Source organism: Mobula hypostoma, chromosome 27, assembly GCF_963921235.1.
Source record: "Mobula hypostoma chromosome 27, sMobHyp1.1, whole genome shotgun sequence".
NCBI classification, from domain to species: domain Eukaryota; kingdom Metazoa; phylum Chordata; class Chondrichthyes; order Myliobatiformes; family Myliobatidae; genus Mobula; species Mobula hypostoma.
This window is the reverse complement of record NC_086123.1, coordinates 30,995,260-31,019,599: the sequence shown is the minus strand read 5'-3', so window position 1 is coordinate 31,019,599 and position 24,340 is coordinate 30,995,260. Positions and strand designations below refer to the sequence as shown.

The 24,340-nt window shown below is 44.2% G+C and overlaps 1 protein-coding gene across 1 annotated transcript; it reads left to right on the top strand.

Moving 5' to 3' along the window:
• The first annotated feature begins 232 nt into the window (after nucleotides 1–232).
• LOC134338390 (polyubiquitin-B-like) lies at nucleotides 233–22,397 on the top strand. The gene is made up of 7 exons (XM_063034182.1): nucleotides 233–614; nucleotides 1,979–2,453; nucleotides 6,220–6,320; nucleotides 9,788–9,841; nucleotides 11,543–12,011; nucleotides 19,438–19,556; nucleotides 21,238–22,397. The coding sequence occupies exons 2-7, from the start codon at nucleotides 1,991–1,993 to the stop codon at nucleotides 21,715–21,717; spliced, it is 1,686 nt and encodes a 561-aa protein (XP_062890252.1). The 5' UTR covers nucleotides 233–614; nucleotides 1,979–1,990; the 3' UTR covers nucleotides 21,718–22,397.
• The last annotated feature ends 1,943 nt before the right edge of the window (nucleotides 22,398–24,340 follow it).

Genomic DNA, 24,340 nt, shown 5'->3' with positions numbered 1-24,340 from the left:
ACTACGGCTGTCTGCCCACGGGGATCTGGGCAAGAAAGATGGGGAAATAGAGGTGATGTGGATTGGGCACAGTTGTGTTGTATTGTTTGGGTGGATTCGAGCATTTTATCACTTAGGTTGTCACTGAATGAACCAGATAAATGTATTCAGAGATGACACGTTTCAGGTTATGTTCCGGTCAAGATCGGGCTTCACATTCTCGGCTTCCCTGTGCCTGTGTTATTGTTGCAGATGCTGACACCAGAACGGAATCCGAAAGTGAATCAGCCGATAGCGTTGAACCCTGTAACAGGGCGAAAACGTTTCCAATTTACTGCGGGGAATTTTTCGGAAACGAAACTTCGGCTGGAACCTGATTGGTGTGTTTGTCAACACAGCGACAGCGGGCCGTGAGATCAGCCCAGCGGCGCGGTGACGTTCAGAAACGGGGGTAGAAGATAAAGCGAGCCGGGGGAGGCGGAGAGACGCAGAGTTGCAGGAGCGGGGATACCGATCAGCAGCAGCCGGAGAATTTCTATTGATTTACCCGGACCGGAGCTGGAAGTCGGTGCGGAATAAAGGGCAAAGAAAAAAAGCTGCGGATCAGATTTTCTTCAGATTCGTCCTGACTTCCGGTACTGTCGACAAAAATTTTAAGACTTTATTTAATTATCTTAAAGTTCTCATTTTTATCTAGCTGTTTACAACATTGACAATATAATTTAAATTACTAAGATCCTCTGAACCGGGCAGGAAATGTAGTCTCTACCGCTGACAAAACGCGGGGCGAGAACAAGTTAGTAGAAAACTAACTTTACAGAAAGTGGCAATAGATCCGCGACAAATTGTTGTCAACTGGCGGCGAGGTAAAAGATCATCGGGGATATCATTGAATAGCGGTGCAGGCCGAATGGCCACTCCTGCTACTCGGATTGATAGGCTCACGGTTCGGTGAAACCCGTTAATCGGCTGATGTAGAGTGACGGTCTTGTTAAAACGGTGCATGAAATCTTCGTTCATATCACGACAATAATTTGCGTGTGAGTTCAGTGACTCGGGAAGTCTGGGTCGGGAATGAACACTTTCTGTGCAGGAAAGCGGGGGTGGAGGGTGAATGTTTGGTTGAAAGTAAAATGGAGTTTATTCGCAGCAGAATCGATTTAGAATCAGAACTCGGGTGATCACCACTAATTTAAATCGATAAATTTGGCAATTTGGGGCGGCAGTACAATGCAGTACATAACATATAATATAAATAATAATAGCATACACACACACACACACACACACAGTATATATACGAGTGTGTGTGTGTGTGTGTGTGTGTCAGACAAAAATACTGTTCATTAGTTCATCTGTTCCTAAAACGTTGAGCGTGAGACTTCAGGCTCCTCGCTGGTGGTAGCAATGAGAAGCGGGCATGACCTGCAGGCCGAGAATGATCGATGCCTTCTCCGTGAGACATCACCTTTTGAAGATACACTCTGTTGGTGCCCATGATGGAGCTGGATGAGTTTACCACTGTCCGCAGCTTTTTCTGACCCTGTGTCGTGGTCCCTCCATATCAGACGGTGATGCAACAAGTCCGAATGCTCTCCCCGGTACACCATTAATGCGATGTGACAAAAGTGATTTTTTTCCCCTATTAAGCGGCGGTTGGAACAGTCCTGGCTTAGAAATCTAAACAAGTTGCACATTTACTACGGTCCCAATGAGTAACATTTACATATTTTTTTGCCGCTGATCGAATCAAGTTCAAAAATGTTTAAACCCACCGGCTCGCGGAGTCCCTCTCCCGTCAATTGTCAGTATTGCGGCTCAAAATTCCTGTCACACATTCTGAACTGCTGGGAAAGAGGGGTCTGTCTTTTCCCGCTTGTCTACAGATCTTAGTAAGTAATCTAATTGTGTTGATATTATAGGCAATGCCATATTAATACATCATAGTTCATGCACATCTGGTGTAAAAACTCTTTAATCATTTCTCCTTTCTCTACAGCGATTTGACAAGATGAGACTTCAGGTGAGGTTTATCACCGGCGATGGTTTCGAACTTGATGTCGACCCTTCCATTCAAGTGTCGACACTCAAGATGAAAATCCAGGAAAAGACCAACGTGCCCATTTCCCAACAGCGTCTGATGATGCAAAATGGCCAAAGCGTGGAGATGCAGGACCAGAGAAGTCTAAGCTACTACAACCTCAACCCCAGCCCCACCGTCATGTTGCTGGTCAGGAAAGAGGAATCCATGCAGATATTTCTCCTGAATGACAAAGGGAAAACCTCGACGTACGACGTGATGCCCTCTGAGTCCGTGCAGAATTTTAAAGAGCGGGTCCATCGGCAGGAGGGGGTCAGACCCGACCAGCAGCGCCTGGTTTACGAGGGCAAACAGTTGGAGGATGGGCGATTGCTCTCCGACTACAACATCAGACCACTAACCACCATCTCTCTGCTGCTCCGGCTACGTGGAGGCTGATTTACTCCTGCAGACGGTTGAGAAAACTGTGATTAAAAATAATTTATTGGTATTTTATTGCATTCCTATATTCTGTCGTGAGCACTTTGTTACTTTATCCTGTGTATCTGCTACGTTCCACACTGACATTCACAAATGGGACAAAGGACCCATTTCCGCTCTGTATTAATGCTGTACTGATGGGGTGTCTGTCGGACAATGACATAAATTCCCATCGAGGTTTGTCGCTTGTAACCTTGTTGCCTTCTTAGCCTGGAAAACATGGGTTGTCAGTTTTGCAGAGGCCAGATATTAACAATATCAAAGGAACTCTGGCAACCTGCACCTCCTCTTCAGATCAATGTAACTCCGAATGGCTGATCACAATCTGATGGTCTATGACTTCCCACATAAAATGGGTGTCACTCACAGACCCAGAAATAACTGCTGTGGCAATTTCAATTTACAATGTTTTAAAACAAATCCCAGTAAAAAGATTGGGTTTGATGGGGGAGGGGGAGATGACTTAAGGACCTCAAAAATTGTTTGCTTCAGTTACTGTGTTCTTCCAATGGGTCTTGATTTTCATTTTAGCATTAAAATTTAATGCAATCAGATTGGTTGAAGTTCTAAATGTTTTGCAGTTTTCATTGTTGAAATTTCCAATATGATTTGAAATGATTTTTTTAATAAAAGTCTAAATGCATGAACACTGGCATTTCTGTGTGATTGCTTTCATCTAGTTCTGTAGACCCTGGTAAGAGATGAAGTATCTTGACCAAAGTTTGATTGTGGCGTTTGAACCATGTACAAGATTCTCAAAAACCCCAATTCACATTCAACACTTTACACAATGGAATCATTATGTTAGCTATTCTGCATCTTTCCTATTCTATCCGAAGCAAATATTGAAGTTTAACTGTTACTATTCCCCACTGTGTTACTCTTACCTCACTTCTCCCTTTCCTACATCATTATGCATGGAATTGTGATAACAGTTTTCGAAAGTTCCAGTATGAATTCCCTCTTCTGCACACATTTGCATGTTTGCCAGCCCCTTGCCTTGGATATACTTTATACTTCATTGTCGCCAAACAACTAGTACTAGAATGTACAATTATCACTGCAATATTTGAATCTACACTTTACACTCCCTGGATTACAAATATTAAATATCAAAAATAGTTAAAATTAGTAAATATTAAAATTTTAAATTATAATTCATAAATACAAAATAGAAAAATGGAAAGTAAGGTAGTGCAAAAAAACCGAGAGGCAGGTCCGGATATTTGGAGGGTACGGCCCAGATCTGGCTCAGGATCTGTTCAGCAATCTTATCACAGTAGGAAAGAAGCTGTTCCCAAATCTGGCCATACGAGTCTTCAAGCTCCTGAGCCTTCTCCCGGAGGGAAGAGGGACAAAAAGTTTGTTGGCTGGGTGGGTCGTGTCCTTGATTATCCTGGCAGCACTCCTCCGACAGCATGCGGTGTACAATGAGTCCACGGACGGAAGATTGGCTTGTGTGACGTGCTGCGCCATGTTCACGATCTTCCGCAGCTTCTTTCAGTCTTTGACAGGAGAACTTCCATACCAGGTTGTGATGCACCCTAGAAGAATGCTTTCTACGGTGCATCTATAAAAATTAGTGAGGGTTTTAAGGGACAGGCCAAATTTCTTTAGTTTTCTCAGGAAGTAAAGGCACTGGTAGGCCTTCTTGGCAGTGAACTCTGCTTGGTTGGACCAAGTCAGGTCATTTGTAATATTGACCTCAAGGAACTTAAAGCTTTTGACCTGTTCCACTTGCGCACCACCGATGTAAATTCGGTTGTGCGGTCCACTACTCCTTCTGAAGTCAACAACCAATTCCTTCGTCTTGCTGACGTTGAGGGATAGGTTATTGTCTTATTATTGTCTTAAGATATTGATCTTAATTGAAATGGAACCACCTTTGATTGGGGCGGATGGTATTAAGGTTCTGAATTTAAACTCACCTCCAATTTTGCTGATGTAGCGAGGTGGAATTGATCCTTTCGTCATTTAAAACCTGAATAATCAATTGCTGTAGCCATAAATAAAGATTTCAAAATTGTCCCATATTTTTTTCCTTTAAGAACTTTAATAGACTCCTGCAGGATCAAGAAGAGGTGAAGGAAACAAATCTATCAATGAGTCTGTGCATTTTAAGAATTAGGTGTAAATTGATGGTTTAACATTTTTTCAATTTTGTGCTGAGTCCCAAAGATAATCATTAAGGCAATAACACCTGCCAGAAGATAATTCTACATATTAACTTATTAATTGTTCCCGATGTTGGGGAAGTCCAGAACGAGGGGCCACAGTTTGAGGATAGAGGGGAAGCCTTTTAGGACCGAGATGAGGAAAAACTTCTTCACACAGAGAGTGGCGAATCTGTGGAATTCTCTGCCACAGGAAACAGTTGAGGCCAGTTCATTGGCTATATTTAAGAGGGAGTTAGATATGGCCCTTGTGGCTAAAGGGATCAGGGGGTATGGAGAGATGGCAGGTACAGGGTTCTGAGTTGGATGATCAGCCATGATCATACTGAATGGCGGTGCAGGCTCGAAGGGCTGAATGGCCTACTCCTGCACCTATTTTCTATGTTTCTATATTAACTTAATCAAATTATATGATTCCACAATTGTTAGTATGCTTACACTGAGCGTTAGCAATGTCCACCTGACCTCTCAAATGGTTAATCGTTGCTCGGGTAAATCTATTCCAAGAGGACCACAAACTTGAAATAGGGCTTGGAGGCTTGTGTGCTTCAATGACCCAGAGAGTTACGTTAGCTGGAGTCAGGGCCTTTTGCTTTGGCTCTTGGTAGGGTCACCTGTGCCAAACAGGTCAAAGGTTAGAGAGCAGAGTAACAGTGGACCACTGCACCTCCAGGTTCAGGTGTTCAGCTCATGGATAAGAGCCGTGACTGGTCAATAAACAATTGTCATAGAAACAGCAATGAGGAAACCTTTTGTACAGATGGAGATGGAGGTATTTTATTGCTGTCCTAAATGCAAGATGAATCCTGGTGAAAAGGGATGATAGGTGGATGGAGGAGGGAGAGTGAACATGGGGACAGAAGCTGGGAAGTGATGGGTGGAAGTGATAAAGAGCTGCAGATGATGGAATCTGATAAGAGATTCCCAGTCTAATTTCCACCTGGTCTCACCAATATAGAGGACACCACATCAGAAGCAGTTGCTACAATAAAGAAAGCCAAGGGAGGTGCACATGAATGTCTGCCTCACCTGGAAGGGCAGTTTAGGACACTGCCACGATGAAGCCAAATACAATCTGGGGGAGCAATATCTCATAATCCATCTGAGTAGTCTTTAACCTAACGGCATTAACCTCTAACTTCTGGTCAACACTCCGTCTTTAGTTTTTTTCCTATTTTGGTGATTCTCTGATCTCTTTCCTCCCCTACCCTCATGACCCCACCAGGTTCCCCATCTCCTTCCATGGTTTCCTGTCCTTACTGATCAGATTCCTTCTTCTTCAGCCCCTTAGTGCTTACACCGATCACCTCCCATCTTCTCACATCATCCCCACTCCCACACCCATCCGTTCTCTCCCTCACTAATTTATACTCCACCTCTCTCTCATCCCTCCTCCTTATTCTGGCTTCAGCCCCCTTTCTTTCCAATCCTGATGAAGGATCTCGAGTGAATTACGGATGTTCATTTCCCTCCATTGATGCTGCCTGACCTCCAGAGTTCCCCCAACTATGTTGGCGTGCTCTTCAAGATTCCTGGCATCTGTAGGATCCCCTGGGTTTCTCTTTAGGGCCCTGGTTGGTGATGGAGGCGGGCTGACCATTGGTGAGGTCAGCTGTAACACATCCTACACTTACAAAGTTCCGCTGGTGAGGTTGGGGGAGGCAGGGTGGGGTGAGGGATCTGAGGACCAGTGAGTCACAGACCGAGGGGTCCATGCTGAAAGCAGAAAGAGGTGCAGAGCAGAATGTGTGATAGGTGGTGGAATCACGGCGGAGATGGTACAGATGAACCTGTACTGATTGGATGGGTTGCACCTGAACTCGAGGGGGAGCAATATCCTTGCAGGTAGGTTTGTTAGCATGGTTCGGGAGGGTTTAAACTAATTTGCGAGGGGGATGGGACCCAGAGCGATAGAGCAGTGAAAGAAGTGCATGGAGTAAAGCCAGATCTAAAATATAGAAAGCTTTGTGGAAAGAGAAGCAGAATAAAGGGTGTAAAGGTCGTAAGGTAGAAGGGCTGAAGTGTATGTACCTCAATGCAAGAAGCATCAGGAACAAAGGTGATGAACTGAGAGCTTGGATACATACATGGAATTATGATGTAGTGGCCATTACAGAGACTTGGCTGGCACCAGGGCAGGAATGGATTCTCAATATTCCCCGATTTCAGTGCTTTAAAAGGGATAGAGAGGGCAGAAAAAGGGGAGGAGGGGTGGCATTACTGGTCAAGGGTACTATTACAGCTACAGAAAGGGTGGGTAATGTAGCAGGATCCTCTTTTGAGTCAGTATGGGTGGAAGTCAGGAACAGGAAGGGAGCAGTTACTCTATTGGGAGTATTCTATAGGCCCTCGGTAGCAGCAGAGATACAGAGGAGCAGATTGGGAGGCAGATTTTGGAAAGATGCAAAAATAACAGTGTTGTTATCATAGGTGACTTTAACTTCCTAATATTGATTGGCACCTGATTAGTTCCAAGGGTTTAGATGGGGCAGAGTTTGTTAAGTGTGTCCAGGACGGATTCCTGTCACAGTATGTGGACAGGCCGACTAGGGGGAATGCCATACTAGATCTAGTACTAGGTAATGAACCGGGTCAGGTCACAGATCTCTCAATGGGTGAGCATCTGGGGGACAGTGACCAGTGTTCCCTGGCCTTTAGCATTATCATGGAAAAGGATAGAATCAGAGAGGACAGGAAAATTTTTAATTGGGGAAGGGCAAATTATGAGGCTATAAGACTAGAACTTGCGAGTGTGAATTGGGATGATGTTTTTGCAGGGAAATGTACTATGGGCATGTGGTCGATGTTTAGAGATCTCTTGCAGGATGTTAGGGATAAATTTGTCCCAGTGATGAAGATAAAGAATGGTAGGGTGAAGGAACCATGGGTGACAAGTGAGGTGGAAAATCTAGTCAGGTGGAAGAAGGCAGCATACATGAGGTTTAGGAAGCAAGGATCAGATGGGTCTATTGAGGAATATAGGGAAGCAAGAAAGGAGCTTAAGAAGGGGCTGAGAAGAGCAAGAAGGGGGCATGAGAAGGCCTTGGCGAGTGGAGTAAAGGAAAACCCCAAGGCATTCTTCAATTATGTGAAGAAAAAAAGGATGACAGGAGTGAAGGTAGGACCAATTAGAGATAAAGGTGGGAAGATGTGCCTGGAGGCCGTGGAAGTGCGTAAGGTCCTCAATGAATACTTCTCTTCGGTATTCACCAATGAGAGGGAACTTGATGACGGTGAGGACAATATGAGTGAGGGTGACGTTCTGGAGCATGCTGATATTAAGGGAGAGGAGGTGCTGGAGTTGTTAAAATACATTAGGACGGATAAGACCCCAGGGCATGACGGAATATTCCCCAGGCTGCTCCACAAGGCGAGGGAAGAGATTGCTGAGCCTCTGGCTAGGATCTTTATGTCCTCATTGTCCACGGGAATGGTACCGGAGGACTGGAGGGAGGCGAATGTTGTCCCCTTGTTCAAAAAAGGTAGTAGGGATAGTCCGGGTAATTATAGACCAGTGAGCCTTACATCTGTGGTGGGAAGCTGTTGGAAAAGATTCTTAGAGGTAGGATCTCTGGGCATTTAGAGAATCATGGTCTGATCAGGGACAGTCAGCATGGCTTTGTGCAGGGCAGATCATGTCTAACAAGCCTGATAGAGTTCTTTGAGGAGGTGACCAGGCATATAGATGAGGGTATTGCAGTGGATGTGATCGGTATGGATTTTAGTAAGGCATTTGACAAGGTTCCACATGGTAAGCTTATTCAGAAAGTCAGAAGGCATGGGATCCAGGGAAGTTTGGCCAGGTGGATTCAGAATTGGCCTGCCTGCAGAAGGCAGAGGGTCGTGGTGGAGGGAGTACATTCAGATAGGAGGATTGTGACTACTGGTATTAACGACCTGGATGTGGGGGGGTAGAAGGGTGGGTTGGCAAGTTTGCAGACGACACAAAGGTTGGTGGTGTTGTAGATAGTGTAGAGGATTGTCAAAGATTACAGAGAGACATTGATATGATGCAGAAGTGGGCTGAGAAGTGGTAGATGGAATTCAACCCAGAGAAGTGTGAGGTGGTACACTTTGGAAGGACAAACTCCAAGGCAGAGTACAAAGTAAATGGCAGGATACTTGTTAGTGTGGAGGAGCAGAGGGATCGGGGGGGTACATGTCCACAGATCCCTGAAAGTTGCCTCACAGGTGGATAGGGTAGTTAAGAAAGCTTATGGGGTGTTAGCTTTCATAAGTCGAGGGATAGAGTTTAAGAGTCACGATGTAATGATGCAGCTCTATAAAACTCTGGTTAGGCCACACTTGGAGTACTGTGTCTAGTTCTGGTCACCTCACTATAGGAAGGATGTGGAAGCATTGGAAATGGTACAGAGGAGATTTACCAGGGTGCTGCCTGGTTTAGAGAGTATGCACTATGATCAGAGATTTAGGGTTTTACTCTTTGGAGAGAAGGAGGATGAGAGGAGACATGATAGAGGTGTACAAGATAATAAGAGGAATAGATAGAGTGGATAGCCATCGCCTCTTCCCCAGGTCACCACTGCTCAATACAAGGGGACATTCCTTTAAGGTAATGGGTGGGAAGTTCAAGGGGGATATTAGAGGAAGGTTTTTTACTCAGAGAGTGGTTGGTGCGTGGAACTCACTGCCTGAGTCAGTGGTGGAGCCAGATACACCAGTGAAGTTTAACAGACTACTAGACAGGTATATGGAGGAATTTAAGGTGGGGGCTTATATGGGAGGCAGAGTTTCAGGGTCGGCACAACATTGTGGGCCGAAGGGCCTGTACTGTGCTGTACTATTCTGTGTTCTATGTTCTATGGCGGACGTTGAAAAGATTGATATGCTGGATGGGGTGAAGCTCGGGAAACGGGGTAACACTACGACTGACTGCCCACGGGGAGATGGGCAAGCAAGATGGGGAAATAGAGGTGATGTGGATTGGGCACAGTTGTGTTGTATTGTTTGGGTGGATTCGTGCATTTCATCATTTACGTTGTCACTGAATGAACTAGATAAATGTATTCAGAGATGACACGTTTAAGGTTATTTTCCGGTCAAGATCGGGCTTCACATTCTCGGCTTCCCTGTGCCTGTGTTATTGTTGCAGATGCTGACACCAGAACGGAATCCGAAAGTGAATCAGCCGATAGCGTTGAACCCTGTAACAGAGCGAAAACGTTTCCAATTTACTGCGGGGAATTTTTCGGAAACGAAACTTCGGCTGGAACCTGATTGGTTTGTTTGTCAACACAGCGACAGCGGGCCGTGAGATCAGCCCAGCGGTGCGGTGACGTTCAGAAACGGGAGCAGAAGATAAAGCGAGCCGGGGGAGGCGGAGAGACGCAGAGTTGCAGGAGCGGGGATACCGATCAGCAGCAGCCGGAAAATTTCTATTGATTTACCCGGACCAGAGCTGAAAGTCGGTGCGGAATAAAGGGCAAAGAAAAAAAGCTGCGGATCAGATTTTCTTCAGATTCGTCCTGACTTCCGGTACTGTCGACAAAAATTGTAAGACTTTATTTGATTATCTCAAAGTTCTCATTTTTATCTAGCTATTTACAACATTGACAATATAATTTAAATTACTAAGATCCTCTGAACCGGGCAGGAAATGTAGTCTCTACCGCTGACAAAACGCGGGGCGAGAACAAGTTAGTAGAAAACTAACTTTACAGAAAGGGGCAATAGATACGAGACAAATTGTTGTCAACTAGCGGCGAGGTAAAGAATCATCGGGGATATCATTGAATAGCGGTGCAGGCCGAATGGCCACTCCTGCTTCTCAGATTGATCGGCTCACGGTTCGGTGAAACCCGTTAATCGGCTGATGTAGAGTGACGGTCTTGTTAAAACGGTGCATGAAATCTTCGTTCATGTCACGACAATAATTTGCGTGTGAATTGAGTGACTCGGGAAGTCTGGGTCGGGAGTGAACACTTTCTGTGCAGGAAAGCGGGGGTGGAGGGTGAATGTTTGGTTGAAAGTAAATGGAGTTCATTCTCAGCAGAATCGATTTAGAATCAGAATTCGGGTGATCACCACTAATTTAAATCGTTAAATTTGGCAATTTGGGGCGGCAGTACAATGCAGTACATAACATATAATATAAATTATAATAGCACACACACACACACACACACACACACACACAGTATATATACGAGTGTGTGTGTGTGTGTGTGTGTGTGTGTCAGACAAAAATACTGTTCATTAGTTCATCTGTTCCTAAAACGTTGAGCGTGAGTCTTCAGGCTCCTCGCTGATGGTAGCAATGAGAAGTGGGCATGACCTGCAGGCCGAGAATGATCGATGCCTTCTCCTTGAGACATCACCTTTTGAAGATACCCTCTGTTGGTGCCCATGATGGAGCTGGATGAGTTTACCACCCTCCGCAGCTTTTTCTGACCCTGTGTCGTGGTCCCTCCATATCAGACGGTGATGCAACAAGTCCGAATGCTCTCCCCGGTACACCATTAACGCGATGTGACAAAAGTGATTTTTTTTCCCCTATTAAGCGGCGGTTGGAATGGTCCTGGCTTAGAAATCTAAACAAGTTGCACACTTACTACGGTCCCAATGAGACATTTACACATTTTTTTGCTGCTGATCGAATCAGGTTCAAAAATGTTTAAACCCACCGGCTCACGGAGTCCCTCTCCCGTCAATTGTCAGTATTGCGGCTCAAAATTCCTGTCACACATTCAGAACTGCTGGGAAAGAGGGGTCTGTCTTTTCCCGTTTGTCTACAGATCTTAGTAAATAGTCTAATTATGTTGATATTATAGGCAATGCCATATTAATACATCATAGTTCATGCACATCTGGTGTAAAAACTCTCTAATCACTTCTCCTTTCTCTACAGCGATTTGACAAGATGAGACTTCAGGTGAGGTTCATCACCGGCGATGGTTTCGACCTTGATGTCGACCCTTCCATTCAAGTGTCGACACTCAAGATGAAAATCCAGGAAAAGACCAACGTGCCCATTTCCCAACAGCGTCTGATGATGCAAAATGGCCAAAGCGTGGAGATGCAGGACGACAGAAGTCTGAGCTACTACAACCTCAACCCCAGCCCCACCGTCATGTTGCTGGTCAGGAAAGAGGAATCCATGCAGATATTTCTCCTGAACGACAAGGGGAAAACGACGACGTACGACGTGATGCCCTCTGAGTCCGTGCAGAAGTTTAAAGAGCGGGTCCATCGGCAGGAGGGAGTCAGACCCGACCAGCAGCGCCTGGTTTACGAGGGCAAACAGTTGGAGGATGGGCGATTGCTCTCCTACTACAACATCAGACCACTAACCACCATCTCTCTGCTGCTCCGGCTACGTGGAGGCTGATTTACTCCTGCAGACGGTTGAGAAAACTGTGATTAAAAATAATTTATTGGTATTTTATTGCATTCCTATATTCTGTCGTGAGCACTTTGTTACTTTATCCTGTGTATCTGCTACGTTCCACACTGACATTCACAAGTTGGAGAAAGGACCGATTTCCGCTCTGTATTAATGCTGTACTGATGGGGTGTCTGTCGGACAATGACATAAATTCCCATCGACGTTTGTCGCTTATCACCTTGTTGCCTTCTTAGCCTGGAAAACATGGGTTGTCAATTTTGCAGAGGCCAGATATTAACAATATCAAAGGAACTCTGGCAACCTGCACCTCCTCTTCAGATCAATGTAACTCCGAATGGCTGATCATAATCTGATGGTCTATGATTTCCCACATATAATGGGTTTCACTCAGAGACCCAGAAATAACTGCTGTGGCAATTTCAATTTACAATGTTTTGAAACAAATCCCACTAATAAGATTGGGTTTGATGGGGGAGGGGGAGATGACTTAACGACCTCAAAAATTGTTTGCTTCAGTTACTGTGTTCTTCCAATGGGTCTTGATTTTCATTTTAGCATTAACATTTAATGAAATCAGATTAGTTGAAGTTCTAAATGTTTTGCAATTTTCATTGTTGAAATTTCCAATATGATTTGAAATGATTTTTTTAATAAAAGTCTAAATGCAGGAACACTGGCATTTCTGTGTGATTGCGTTCATCTATTTCTGTAGACCCTGGTAAGAGATGAAGTATCTTGACCAAAGTTTGATTGTGGCATTTGAACCATGTACAAGATTCTCAAAAACCCCAATTCACATTCAACACTTTACACAATGGAATCATTATGTTAGCTATTCTGCATTCTTTCCTATTTAATCCAAAGTAAATATTGAAGTTTAACTGTCACTATTCCCCACTGTGTTACTTTTACCTCACTCAACCATAGAAACCATAGAAACTAGAGCACAGAAACAGGCCTTTTGGCCGTTCTTGGCTGTGCCGAACCATTTTCTGCCTAGTCCCACTGACCTGCACACGGACCATATCCCTCCATACACCTCCCATCCATGTATCTGTCCAATTTATTCTTAAATGTTACAAAAGAACCCGCATTTACCACCTCGTCTGGCAGCTCATTCCATACTCCCACCACTTTCTGTGTGAAGAAGCCCCACCTAATGTTCCCTTTAAATTTTTCCCCCCTCACCCTTAATCCATGTCCTCTGGTTTTCTTCTCCCCTTGCCTCAGTGGAAAAAGCCTGCTTGCATTCACTCTATCTATACCCATCATAATTTTATATACCTCTATCAAATCTCCCCTCATTCTTCTACGCTCCAGGGAATAAAGTCCTAACCTATTCAGCCTTTCTCTGTAACTGAGTTTCTCAAGTCCCGGCAACATCCTTGTAAACCTTCTCTGCACTCCTTCAACCTTATTTATATCCTTCCTGTAATTTGGTGACCAAAACTGAACACAATACTCCAGAATCGGCCTCACCAATGCCTTATACAACCTCATCATAACATTCCAGCTCTTATACTCAATACTTTGATTAATAAAAGCCAATGTACCAAAAGCTCTCTTTACGACCCTATCTACCTGTGATGACACTTTTAGGGAATCTGGTATCTGTATTCTCAGATCCCTCTGTTCCACTGCACTCCTCAGTGCCTTACCATTAACCCTGTATGTTCTACCTTGGTTTGTCCTTCCAACGTGCAATACCTCACACTTGTCAGTATTAAACTCCATCTGCCATTTTTCAGCCCATTTTTCCAGCTGGTCCAAGTCCCTCTGCAGGCTCTGAAAACCTTCCTCACTGTCTACTACACCTCCAATCTTTGTATCATCAGCAAACTTGCTGATCCAATTTACCACATTATCATCCAGATCATTGATATAGATGACAAATAACAATGGACCCAGCACTGATCCCTGTGGCACACCACTAGTCACAGACCTCCACTCAGAAAAGCAATTCTGTACCACCACTCTCTGGCTTCTTCCATTGAGCCAATGTCTAATCTAATTTACCACCTCTCCATGTATACCTAGCGACTGAATTTTCCTAACTAACCTCTCATGCGGGACCTTGTCAAAGGCCTTACTGAAGTCCATGTAGACAATATCCACTGCCTTCCCTTCATCCACTTTCCTGGTAACCTCCTCGAAAATCTCCAACAGATTGGTCAAACATAACCTACCACGCACAAAGCCATGTTGACTCTCCCTGATAAGCCCCTGTCTATCCAAATGCTTGTAGATTCTGTCTCTTAGAACTCCCTCCAATAACTTACCTACTACTGACGCTAAACTCACCGGCCTATAATTTCCCAGATTACTTTTCGATCCTTTTTTAAACAATGGAACAACATGAGCCACTCTCCAATCCTCCGGCACTTCACCCATACACAGCGACATTTTAAATATTTCTGCCAGGGCCCCCACAATTTCAACACTAGTCTCCTTCAAGGTCCGAGGGAACACTCTGTCAGGTCCTGGGGATTTATCCACTTTAATTTTCCTCAAGACAGCAAGCACCTCCTCCTTTTTAATCTGTACACTTTCCATGGTCTCACTACTTGATTCCCTCAATTCCATAGACTTCATGCCAGCTTCCTTAGTAAATACAGACACAAAAAACCTATTTAAGATCTCCCCCATTTCTTTTGGTTCCGCACAAAGCCGGCCACTCTGATCTTCAAGAGGACCAATTTTATCCCTTACAATCCTTTTGCTCTTAATATACTTGTAAAAGCTCTTTGGATTATCCTTCACTTTGACTGCCAAGGCTGCTCCCTTTCCTACATCATTATTGGTGTGGGTGGAGAATTGGTTGGCAGACAGGAAGCAAAGAGTGGGAATAAACGGGGCCTTTTCAGAATGGCAGGCGGTGACTAGTGGGGTACTGCAAGGCTCAGTGCTGGGACCCCAGTTGTTTACAATATATATTAATGACTTGGATGAGGGAATTAAATGCAGCATCTCCAAGTTTGTGGATGACACGAAGCTGGGTGGCAGTGTTAGCTGTGAGGAGGATGCTAAGAGGATGCAGGGTGACTTGGATAGGTTGGGTGAGTGGGCAAATTCATGGCAGATGCAATTTAATGTGGATAAATGTGAAGTTATCCACTTTGGTGGCAAAAATAGGAAAACAAATTATTATCTGAATGGTGGCCGATTAGGAAAAGGGGAGGTGCAACGAGACCTGGGTGTCCTTATACACCAGTCATTGAAAGTGGGCATGCAGGTACAGCAGGCGGTGAAAAAGGCGAATGGTATGCTGGCATTTATAGCGAGAGGATTCGAGTACAGGAGCAGGGAGGTACTACTGCAGTTGTACAAGGCCTTGGTGAGACCACACCTGGAGTATTGTGTGCAGTTTTGGTCCCCTAATCTGAGGAAAGACATCCTTGCCATAGAGGGAGTACAAAGAAGGTTCACCAGATTGATTCCTGGGATGGCAGAACTTTCATATCAAGAAAGACTGGATGAACTGGGCGTGTACTCGTTGGAATTTAGAAGATTGAGGGGGGATCTGATTGAAACGTATAAGATCCTAAAGGGATTGGACAGGCTAGATGCAGGAAGATTGTTCCCGATGTTGGGGAAGTCCAGAACGAGGGGCCACAGTTTGAGGATAGAGGGGAAGCCTTTTAGGACCGAGATTAGGAAAAACTTCTTCACACAGAGAGTGGTGAATCTGTGGAATTCTCTGCCACAGGAAACAGTTGTGGCCAGTTCATTGGCTATATTTAAGAGGGAGTTAGATATTTTCCTTGTGGCTACGGGGGTCAGGGGGTATGGAGGGAAGGCTGGGGCGGGGTTCAGAGTTGTATGATCGGCCATGATCATAATAAATGGCGGTGCAGGCTCGAAGGGCCGAATAGCCTACTCCTGCACCTATTTTCTATGTTTCTATGTTTCTATATTATGCATGGAATTGTGATAACAGTTTTCGAAAGTTCCAGTATGAATTCCCTCTTCTGCACACATTTGCATGTTTGCCAGCCCCTTGCCTAGGATATACTTTACACTTTATTGTCACCAAACAACTAGTACTAGAATGTACAATCATCACAGCAATATTTGAATCTGCACTTCACACTCCCTGGATTACAAATATTAAATATTAAAAATAGTTAAAATTAGTAAATAATAAAAATATAAATTATAAATCATACATATAAAATAGACAAATGGAATGTAAGGTAGTGCAAAAAAACCAAGAGGCAGGTCCGGATATTTGGAGGGTACGGCCCAGATCTGGCTCAGGATCCGTTCAGCAGTCTTATCACAGTAGAAAAGAAGCTGTACCCAATTCTGGCCATATGAGTCTTCAAGCTCCTGAGCCTTCTCCCGGAGGGAAGAGGGACAAAAAGTCTGTTGGCTGGGTGGGTGGTGTCCTTGATTATCCTGGCAGCACTTCTCCGACAGCGTGCAGTGTACAGTGAGTCCACAGACAGAAGATTGGTTTGTGTGATGTGCTGCGCCATGTTCACGATCTTCCGCAACTTCTTTCAGTCTTTGACAGGACAACTTCCATACCAGGTTGTGATGCATCCGAGAAGAATGCTTTCTACGGTGCATCTATAAAAATTAGTGAGGGTTTTAGGGGACAGGCCAAATTTCTTTAGTCTTCTCAGGAAGTAAAGGCACTGGTGGGCCTTCTTGGCAGTGAACTCTGCTTGGTTAGACCAAGTCAGGTCATTTGTGATATTGACCCTGAGGAACTTAAAGCTTTTGACCTGTTCCACTTGCGCACCACCAATGTAAATAGGGTTGTGCGGTCCACTACTCCTTCTGAAGTCAACAACCAATTCCATCGTCTTGCTGACGTTGAGGGATAGGTTAGTGTCTTATTATTGTCTTAAGATATCGATCTTAATTGAAATGGAAGCACCTTTGATTGGGGCGGATGGTATTAAGGTTCTGAATTTAAACTCACCTCCAATTTTGCTGATGTAGCGAGGTGGAATTGATCCTTTTGTCATTTAAAACCTGAATAATTAATTGCTGTAGCCCAGAATAAAGGTTTCAAAATTGTCCTTTAATTGTCCTAGAATTTTACTTTAAGAACTTTAACAGACTCCTGCAGGATCAAGAAGAGGCAAAGGAAACAAATCTATCAATGAGTCTGTGCATTTTAAGAATTAGGTGTAAATTGATGGTTTAACATCTTTTCAATTTTGTGCTGAGTCCCAAAGATAATAACTAAGGTATTAACACATGCCAGAAGATAATTCTACATATTAACTTAAACAAATTATATGATTCCACAATTTTTAGTATGCTTACACTGAGCATTAGCAATGTCCACCTGACCTCTCAAATAGTTAATGTTTGCTCAGGTAAATCTATTCCAAGAGCACCACAACCTTGTCGCAGGGCTTGGAGGCTTGTGTGCCTCAATGACCCAGAGAGTTACGTTGGCTGGAGTCAGGGCCTTTTGCTTTGGCTCTTGGTAGGGTCACGTGTGCCAAACAGGTCAAAGGGTAGAGGGTGTTGTAGCGTGGATGACATTAATGGAGAGTCAGAGTCACTGGTAGATTCAAACCAGCTTCTTTATTCGACATTCGACACAACAAGCAGGCATCATATGGACGGAGACGCTTCCAGTAGAAAGGACTGTTAGTCCAATGTGGGTTCAGATATTTATATGCTAAACTCAAAGGCCATCACTACCTAAAAAGTTATAGACAATGCTTCCTTTTGAAGCTACATACAAACATCACATCTTCGGATTTCATCCTTTCCTTCCGACGCCAACATGTCTGGGTTGGTATCCACAGCCTTTAGTTAAATCCACCATACATTTATTTGGCATTTTATGTGCTAACATAGAAGACAATTAATATTTATAAAGTACAGATAATACTGTCTTTGAAACTACAGCATCTGGTCAAACTATGGCACCAGAAGCATCTGGTATTCACACCTTTAGGAAGCGCATTGTTGTGGACTCAATCCACAGTACTTTGTCAAATAGAAGTCTGGTGGCAAAAGTCATTTAAGTGTAAACAAATCATCTATCCAAAAAACTTCACTCTAACAGAGGGCAAACTAACAGTGGACCACCACATCTCCAGGTTCAGGTGTTCAGCTCATGGATAAGAACAGTGACTGGTCAAAAAATAATTGTCACAGAAACAGCAATGAAGAAACCTTGTGTCCAGATGGAGATGGAGGTCCTTTATTGCTGTCCTAAACACAAGATGGATCCGGTTGAGAATGAATGATAGGCGGATGGAGGAGGGAGTGTGGACATGGGGACAGAAGCTGGGAAGTGATGGGTGGAGGTGATAAAGAGCTGCAGATGATGGAATCTGATAAGAGATTCCCAGTCTAATTTCCACCTGGTCTCACCAATATAGAGGACACCACATCAGAAGCAGTTGCTACAATAAAGAAAGCCAAGGGAGGTGCACGTGAATGTCCGCCTCACCTGGAAGTGCAGTTTAGGACACTGCTACGATGAAGCCAAACACAATCTGGGGGAGCAATATCTCATACTCGTTCTGAGTAGTCTTTAACCCGATGGCATTAAACTCTAAGTTCTGGTCAACACCTCCCCTTTAGTTTTTTTCCTATTTTAGTGATCCTCTCACCTCTTTCCTCCCCCACCCTCATGACCCTCCCAGGATCCCCATATCCTTCCATGGTCTCCTGTCCTTTCCAATCAGATTCCTTCTTCTTCAGCCCCTTAGTGCTTACACCGATCACCTCCCATCTTCACACATCATCCCCACTCCCACACTCATCCACTCTCCCCCTCACTAATTTATACTCCACCTCTCTCTCATCCCTCCTCCTTATTCTGGCTTCAGCCCCCTTTCTTTCCAATCCTGATGAAGGATCTCGAGTGAATTATGGATGTTCATTTCCCTCCATTGATGCTGCCTGACCTCCAGAGTTCCCCCAACAATTTTGGCTGCTCTTCAAGATTCCTGGCGTCTGTATGATCTCCTGGGTCTCTCTTTAGGGCACTGGTTGGTGATGGAGGCGGGCTGACCATTGGAGAGGTCAGCTGTAACACATCCTACACTTACAAAGTTTCGCTGGTGAGGGTGGGGGAGGTGGGGTGGGGGAGGTATCTGAGGACCTGTGAGTTACGGACCGAGGGGTCCATGCCGAAAACAGAAAGAGGTGCAGAACAGAATGTGTTACAAATGGTGGAATCACGGTGGAGATAGTGGACGTTGAAAAGATTGATATGCTGGATGGGGTGAAGCTCGGGAAACGGGGTAAAACTACGGCTGTCTGCCCACGGGGATCTGGGCAAGAAAGATGGGGAAATAGAGGTGATGTGGATTGGGCACAGTTGTGTTGTATTGTTTGGGTGGATTCGAGCATTTTATCACTTAGGTTGTCACTGAATGAACCAGATAAATGTATTCAGAGATGACACGTTTCAGGTTATGTTCCGGTCAAGATCGGGCTTCACATTCTCGGCTTCCCTGTGCCTGTGTTATTGTTGCAGATGCTGACACCAGAACGGAATCCGAAAGTGAATCAGCCGATAGCGTTGAACCCTGTAACAGGGCGAAAACGTTTCCAATTTACTGCGGGGAATTTTTCGGAAACGAAACTTCGGCTGGAACCTGATTGGTGTGTTTGTCAACACAGCGACAGCGGGCCGTGAGATCAGCCCAGCGGCGCGGTGACGTTCAGAAACGGGGGCAGAAGACAAAGCGAGCCGGGGGAGGCGGAGAGACGCAGAGTTGCAGGAGCGGGGATACCGATCAGCAGCAGCCGGAGAATTTCTATTGATTTACCCGGACCGGAGCTGGAAGTCGGTGCGGAATAAAGGGCAAAGAAAAAAAGCTGCGGATCAGATTTTCTTCAGATTCGTCCTGACTTCCGGTACTGTCGACAAAAATTTTAAGACTTTATTTAATTATCTTAAAGTTCTCATTTTTATCTAGCTGTTTACAACATTGACAATATAATTTAAATTACTAAGATCCTCTGAACCGGGCAGGAAATGTAGTCTCTACCGCTGACAAAACGCGGGGCGAGAACAAGTTAGTAGAAAACTAACTTTACAGAAAGTGGCAATAGATCCGCGACAAATTGTTGTCAACTGGCGGCGAGGTAAAAGATCATCGGGGATATCATTGAATAGCGGTGCAGGCCGAATGGCCACTCCTGCTACTCGGATTGATAGGCTCACGGTTCGGTGAAACCCGTTAATCGGCTGATGTAGAGTGACGGTCTTGTTAAAACGGTGCATGAAATCTTCGTTCATATTACGACAATAATTTGCGTGTGAGTTCAGTGACTCGGGAAGTCTGGGTCGGGAATGAACACTTTCTGTGCAGGAAAGCGGGGGTGGAGGGTGAATGTTTGGTTGAAAGTAAAATGGAGTTTATTCGCAGCAGAATCGATTTAGAATCAGAACTCGGGTGATCACCACTAATTTAAATCGATAAATTTGGCAATTTGGGGCGGCAGTACAATGCAGTACATAACATATAATATAAATAATAATAGCATACACACACACACACACACACAGTATATATACGAGTGTGTGTGTGTGTCAGACAAAAATACTGTTCATTAGTTCATCTGTTCCTAAAACGTTGAGCGTGAGACTTCAGGCTCCTCGCTGGTGGTAGCAATGAGAAGCGGGCATGACCTGCAGGCCGAGAATGATCGATGCCTTCTCCGTGAGACATCACCTTTTGAAGATACACTCTGTTGGTGCCCATGATGGAGCTGGATGAGTTTACCACTGTCCGCAGCTTTTTCTGACCCTGTGTCGTGGTCCCTCCATATCAGACGGTGATGCAACAAGTCCGAATGCTCTCCCCGGTACACCATTAATGCGATGTGACAAAAGTGATTTTTTTCCCCTATTAAGCGGCGGTTGGAACAGTCCTGGCTTAGAAATCTAAACAAGTTGCACATTTACTACGGTCCCAATGAGTAACATTTACATATTTTTTTGCCGCTGATCGAATCAAGTTCAAAAATGTTTAAACCCACCGGCTCGCGGAGTCCCTCTCCCGTCAATTGTCAGTATTGCGGCTCAAAATTCCTGTCACACATTCTGAACTGCTGGGAAAGAGGGGTCTGTCTTTTCCCGCTTGTCTACAGATCTTAGTAAGTAATCTAATTGTGTTGATATTATAGGCAATGCCATATTAATACATCATAGTTCATGCACATCTGGTGTAAAGACTCTTTAATCATTTCTCCTTTCTCTACAGCGATTTGACAAGATGAGACTTCAGGTGAGGTTTATCACCGGCGATGGTTTCGAACTTGATGTCGACCCTTCCATTCAAGTGTCGACACTCAAGATGAAAATCCAGGAAAAGACCAACGTGCCCATTTCCCAACAGCGTCTGATGATGCAAAATGGCCAAAGCGTGGAGATGCAGGACCAGAGAAGTCTAAGCTACTACAACCTCAACCCCAGCCCCACCGTCATGTTGCTGGTCAGGAAAGAGGAATCCATGCAGATATTTCTCCTGAATGACAAAGGGAAAACCTCGACGTACGACGTGATGCCCTCTGAGTCCGTGCAGAAGTTTAAAGAGCGGGTCCATCGGCGGGAGGGGGTCATACCCGACCAGCAGCGCCTGGTTTACGAGGGCAAACAGTTGGAGGACGGCCGATTGCTCTCCGACTACAACATCAGACCACTAACCACCATCTCTCTGCTGCTCCGGCGACGTGGAGGCTGATTTACTCCTGCAGACGGTTGAGAAAACTGTGATTAAAAATAATTTATTGGTATTTTATTGCATTCCTATATTCTGTCGTGAGCACTTTGTTACTGTGTATCCTTGATCCTGTGTATCTGCTACGTTCCACACTGACATTCACAAGTTGGACAAAGGACCGATTTCCGCTCTGTATTAATGCTGTACTGATGGGGTGTCTGTCGGACAATGACATAAATTCCCATCGACGTTTGTCGCTTATCACCTTGTTGCCTTCTTAGCCTGGAAAACATGGGTTGTCAGTTTTGCAGAGGCCAGATATTAACAATATCCAAGGAACTCTGGCAACCTGCACCTCCTCTTCAGATCAATGTAACTCCGAATGGCTGATCACAATCTGATGGTCCATGACTTCCCACATATAATGGGTCTCACTCAGAGACCCGAAATAACTGTTGTGGCAATTTCAATTTACAATGTTTTAAAACAAATCCCACTAAAAAGATTGGGTTTGATGGGGGAGGGGGAGATGACTTACTGCTTGACCTTAACGACCTCAAGAATTGTTTGCTTCAGTTCCTGTGTTCTTCCAATGGATCTTTATTTTCATTTTAGCATTAAAATTTAATGAAATCAGATTAGTTGAGGTTCTAAATGCTTTGCAATTTTCATTGTTGAAATTTCCAATATGATTTGAAATGATTTTTTAAAATAAAAGTCTAAATGCATGAACACTGGCATTTCTGTGTGATTGCTTTAATCTATTTCTGTAGACCTTGGTAATAGATGAAGTATCTTGACCAAAGTTTGATTGTGGCGTTTGAACCATGTACAAGATTCTCAAAAACCCCAATTCACATTTAACACTTTACACAATGGAATTATTATATTAGCTATTCTGCATCTTTCCTATTTTATCCGAAGCAAATATTGAAGTTTAACTGTTACTATTCCCCACTGTGTTACTCTTACCTCACTTCTCCCTTTCCTACATCATTATGCATGGAATTGTGATAACAGTTTTCGAAAGTTCCAGTATGAATTCCCTCTTCTGCACACATTTGCATGTTTGCCAGCCCCTTGCCTAGGATATACTTTACACTTTATTGTCACCAAACAACTAGTACTAGAATGTACAATTATCACTGCAATATTTGAATCTACACTTTACACTCCCTGGATTACAAATATTAAATATCAAAAATAGTTAAAATTAGTAAATATTAAAATTTTAAATTATAATTCATAAATACAAAATAGAAAAATGGGAAGTAAGGTAGTGCAAAAAAACCGAGAGGCAGGTCCGGATATTTGGAGGGTATGGCCCAGATCTGTCTCAGGATCTGTTCAGCAATCTTATCACAGTAGGAAAGAAGCTGTTCCCAAATCTGGCCATACGAGTCTTCAAGCTCCTGAGCCTTCTCCCGGAGGGAAGAGGGACAAAAAGTTTGTTGGCTGGGTGGGTCGTGTCCTTGATTATCCTGGCAGCACTCCTCCGACAGCATGCGGTGTACAATGAGTCCACGGACGGAAGATTGGCTTGTGTGACGTGCTGCGCCATGTTCACGATCTTCCGCAGCTTCTTTCAGTCTTTGACAGGAGAACTTCCATACCAGGTTGTGATGCACCCTAGAAGAATGCTTTCTACGGTGCATCTATAAAAATTAGTGAGGGTTTTAAGGGACAGGCCAAATTTCTTTAGTTTTCTCAGGAAGTAAAGGCACTGGTAGGCCTTCTTGGCAGTGAACTCTGCTTGGTTGGACCAAGTCAGGTCATTTGTAATATTGACCTCAAGGAACTTAAAGCTTTTGACCTGTTCCACTTGCGCACCACCGATGTAAATTCGGTTGTGCGGTCCACTACTCCTTCTGAAGTCAACAACCAATTCCTTCGTCTTGCTGACGTTGAGGGATAGGTTATTGTCTTATTATTGTCTTAAGATATTGATCTTAATTGAAATGGAACCACCTTTGATTGGGGCGGATGGTATTAAGGTTCTGAATTTAAACTCACCTCCAATTTTGCTGATGTAGCGAGGTGGAATTGATCCTTTCGTCATTTAAAACCTGAATAATCAATTGCTGTAGCCATAAATAAAGATTTCAAAATTGTCCCATATTTTTTTCCTTTAAGAACTTTAATAGACTCCTGCAGGATCAAGAAGAGGTGAAGGAAACAAATCTATCAATGAGTCTGTGCATTTTAAGAATTAGGTGTAAATTGATGGTTTAACATTTTTTCAATTTTGTGCTGAGTCCCAAAGATAATCATTAAGGCAATAACACCTGCCAGAAGATAATTCTACATATTAACTTATTAATTGTTCCCGATGTTGGGGAAGTCCAGAACGAGGGGCCACAGTTTGAGGATAGAGGGGAAGCCTTTTAGGACCGAGATGAGGAAAAACTTCTTCACACAGAGAGTGGCGAATCTGTGGAATTCTCTGCCACAGGAAACAGTTGAGGCCAGTTCATTGGCTATATTTAAGAGGGAGTTAGATATGGCCCTTGTGGCTAAAGGGATCAGGGGGTATGGAGAGATGGCAGGTACAGGGTTCTGAGTTGGATGATCAGCCATGATCATACTGAATGGCGGTGCAGGCTCGAAGGGCTGAATGGCCTACTCCTGCACCTATTTTCTATGT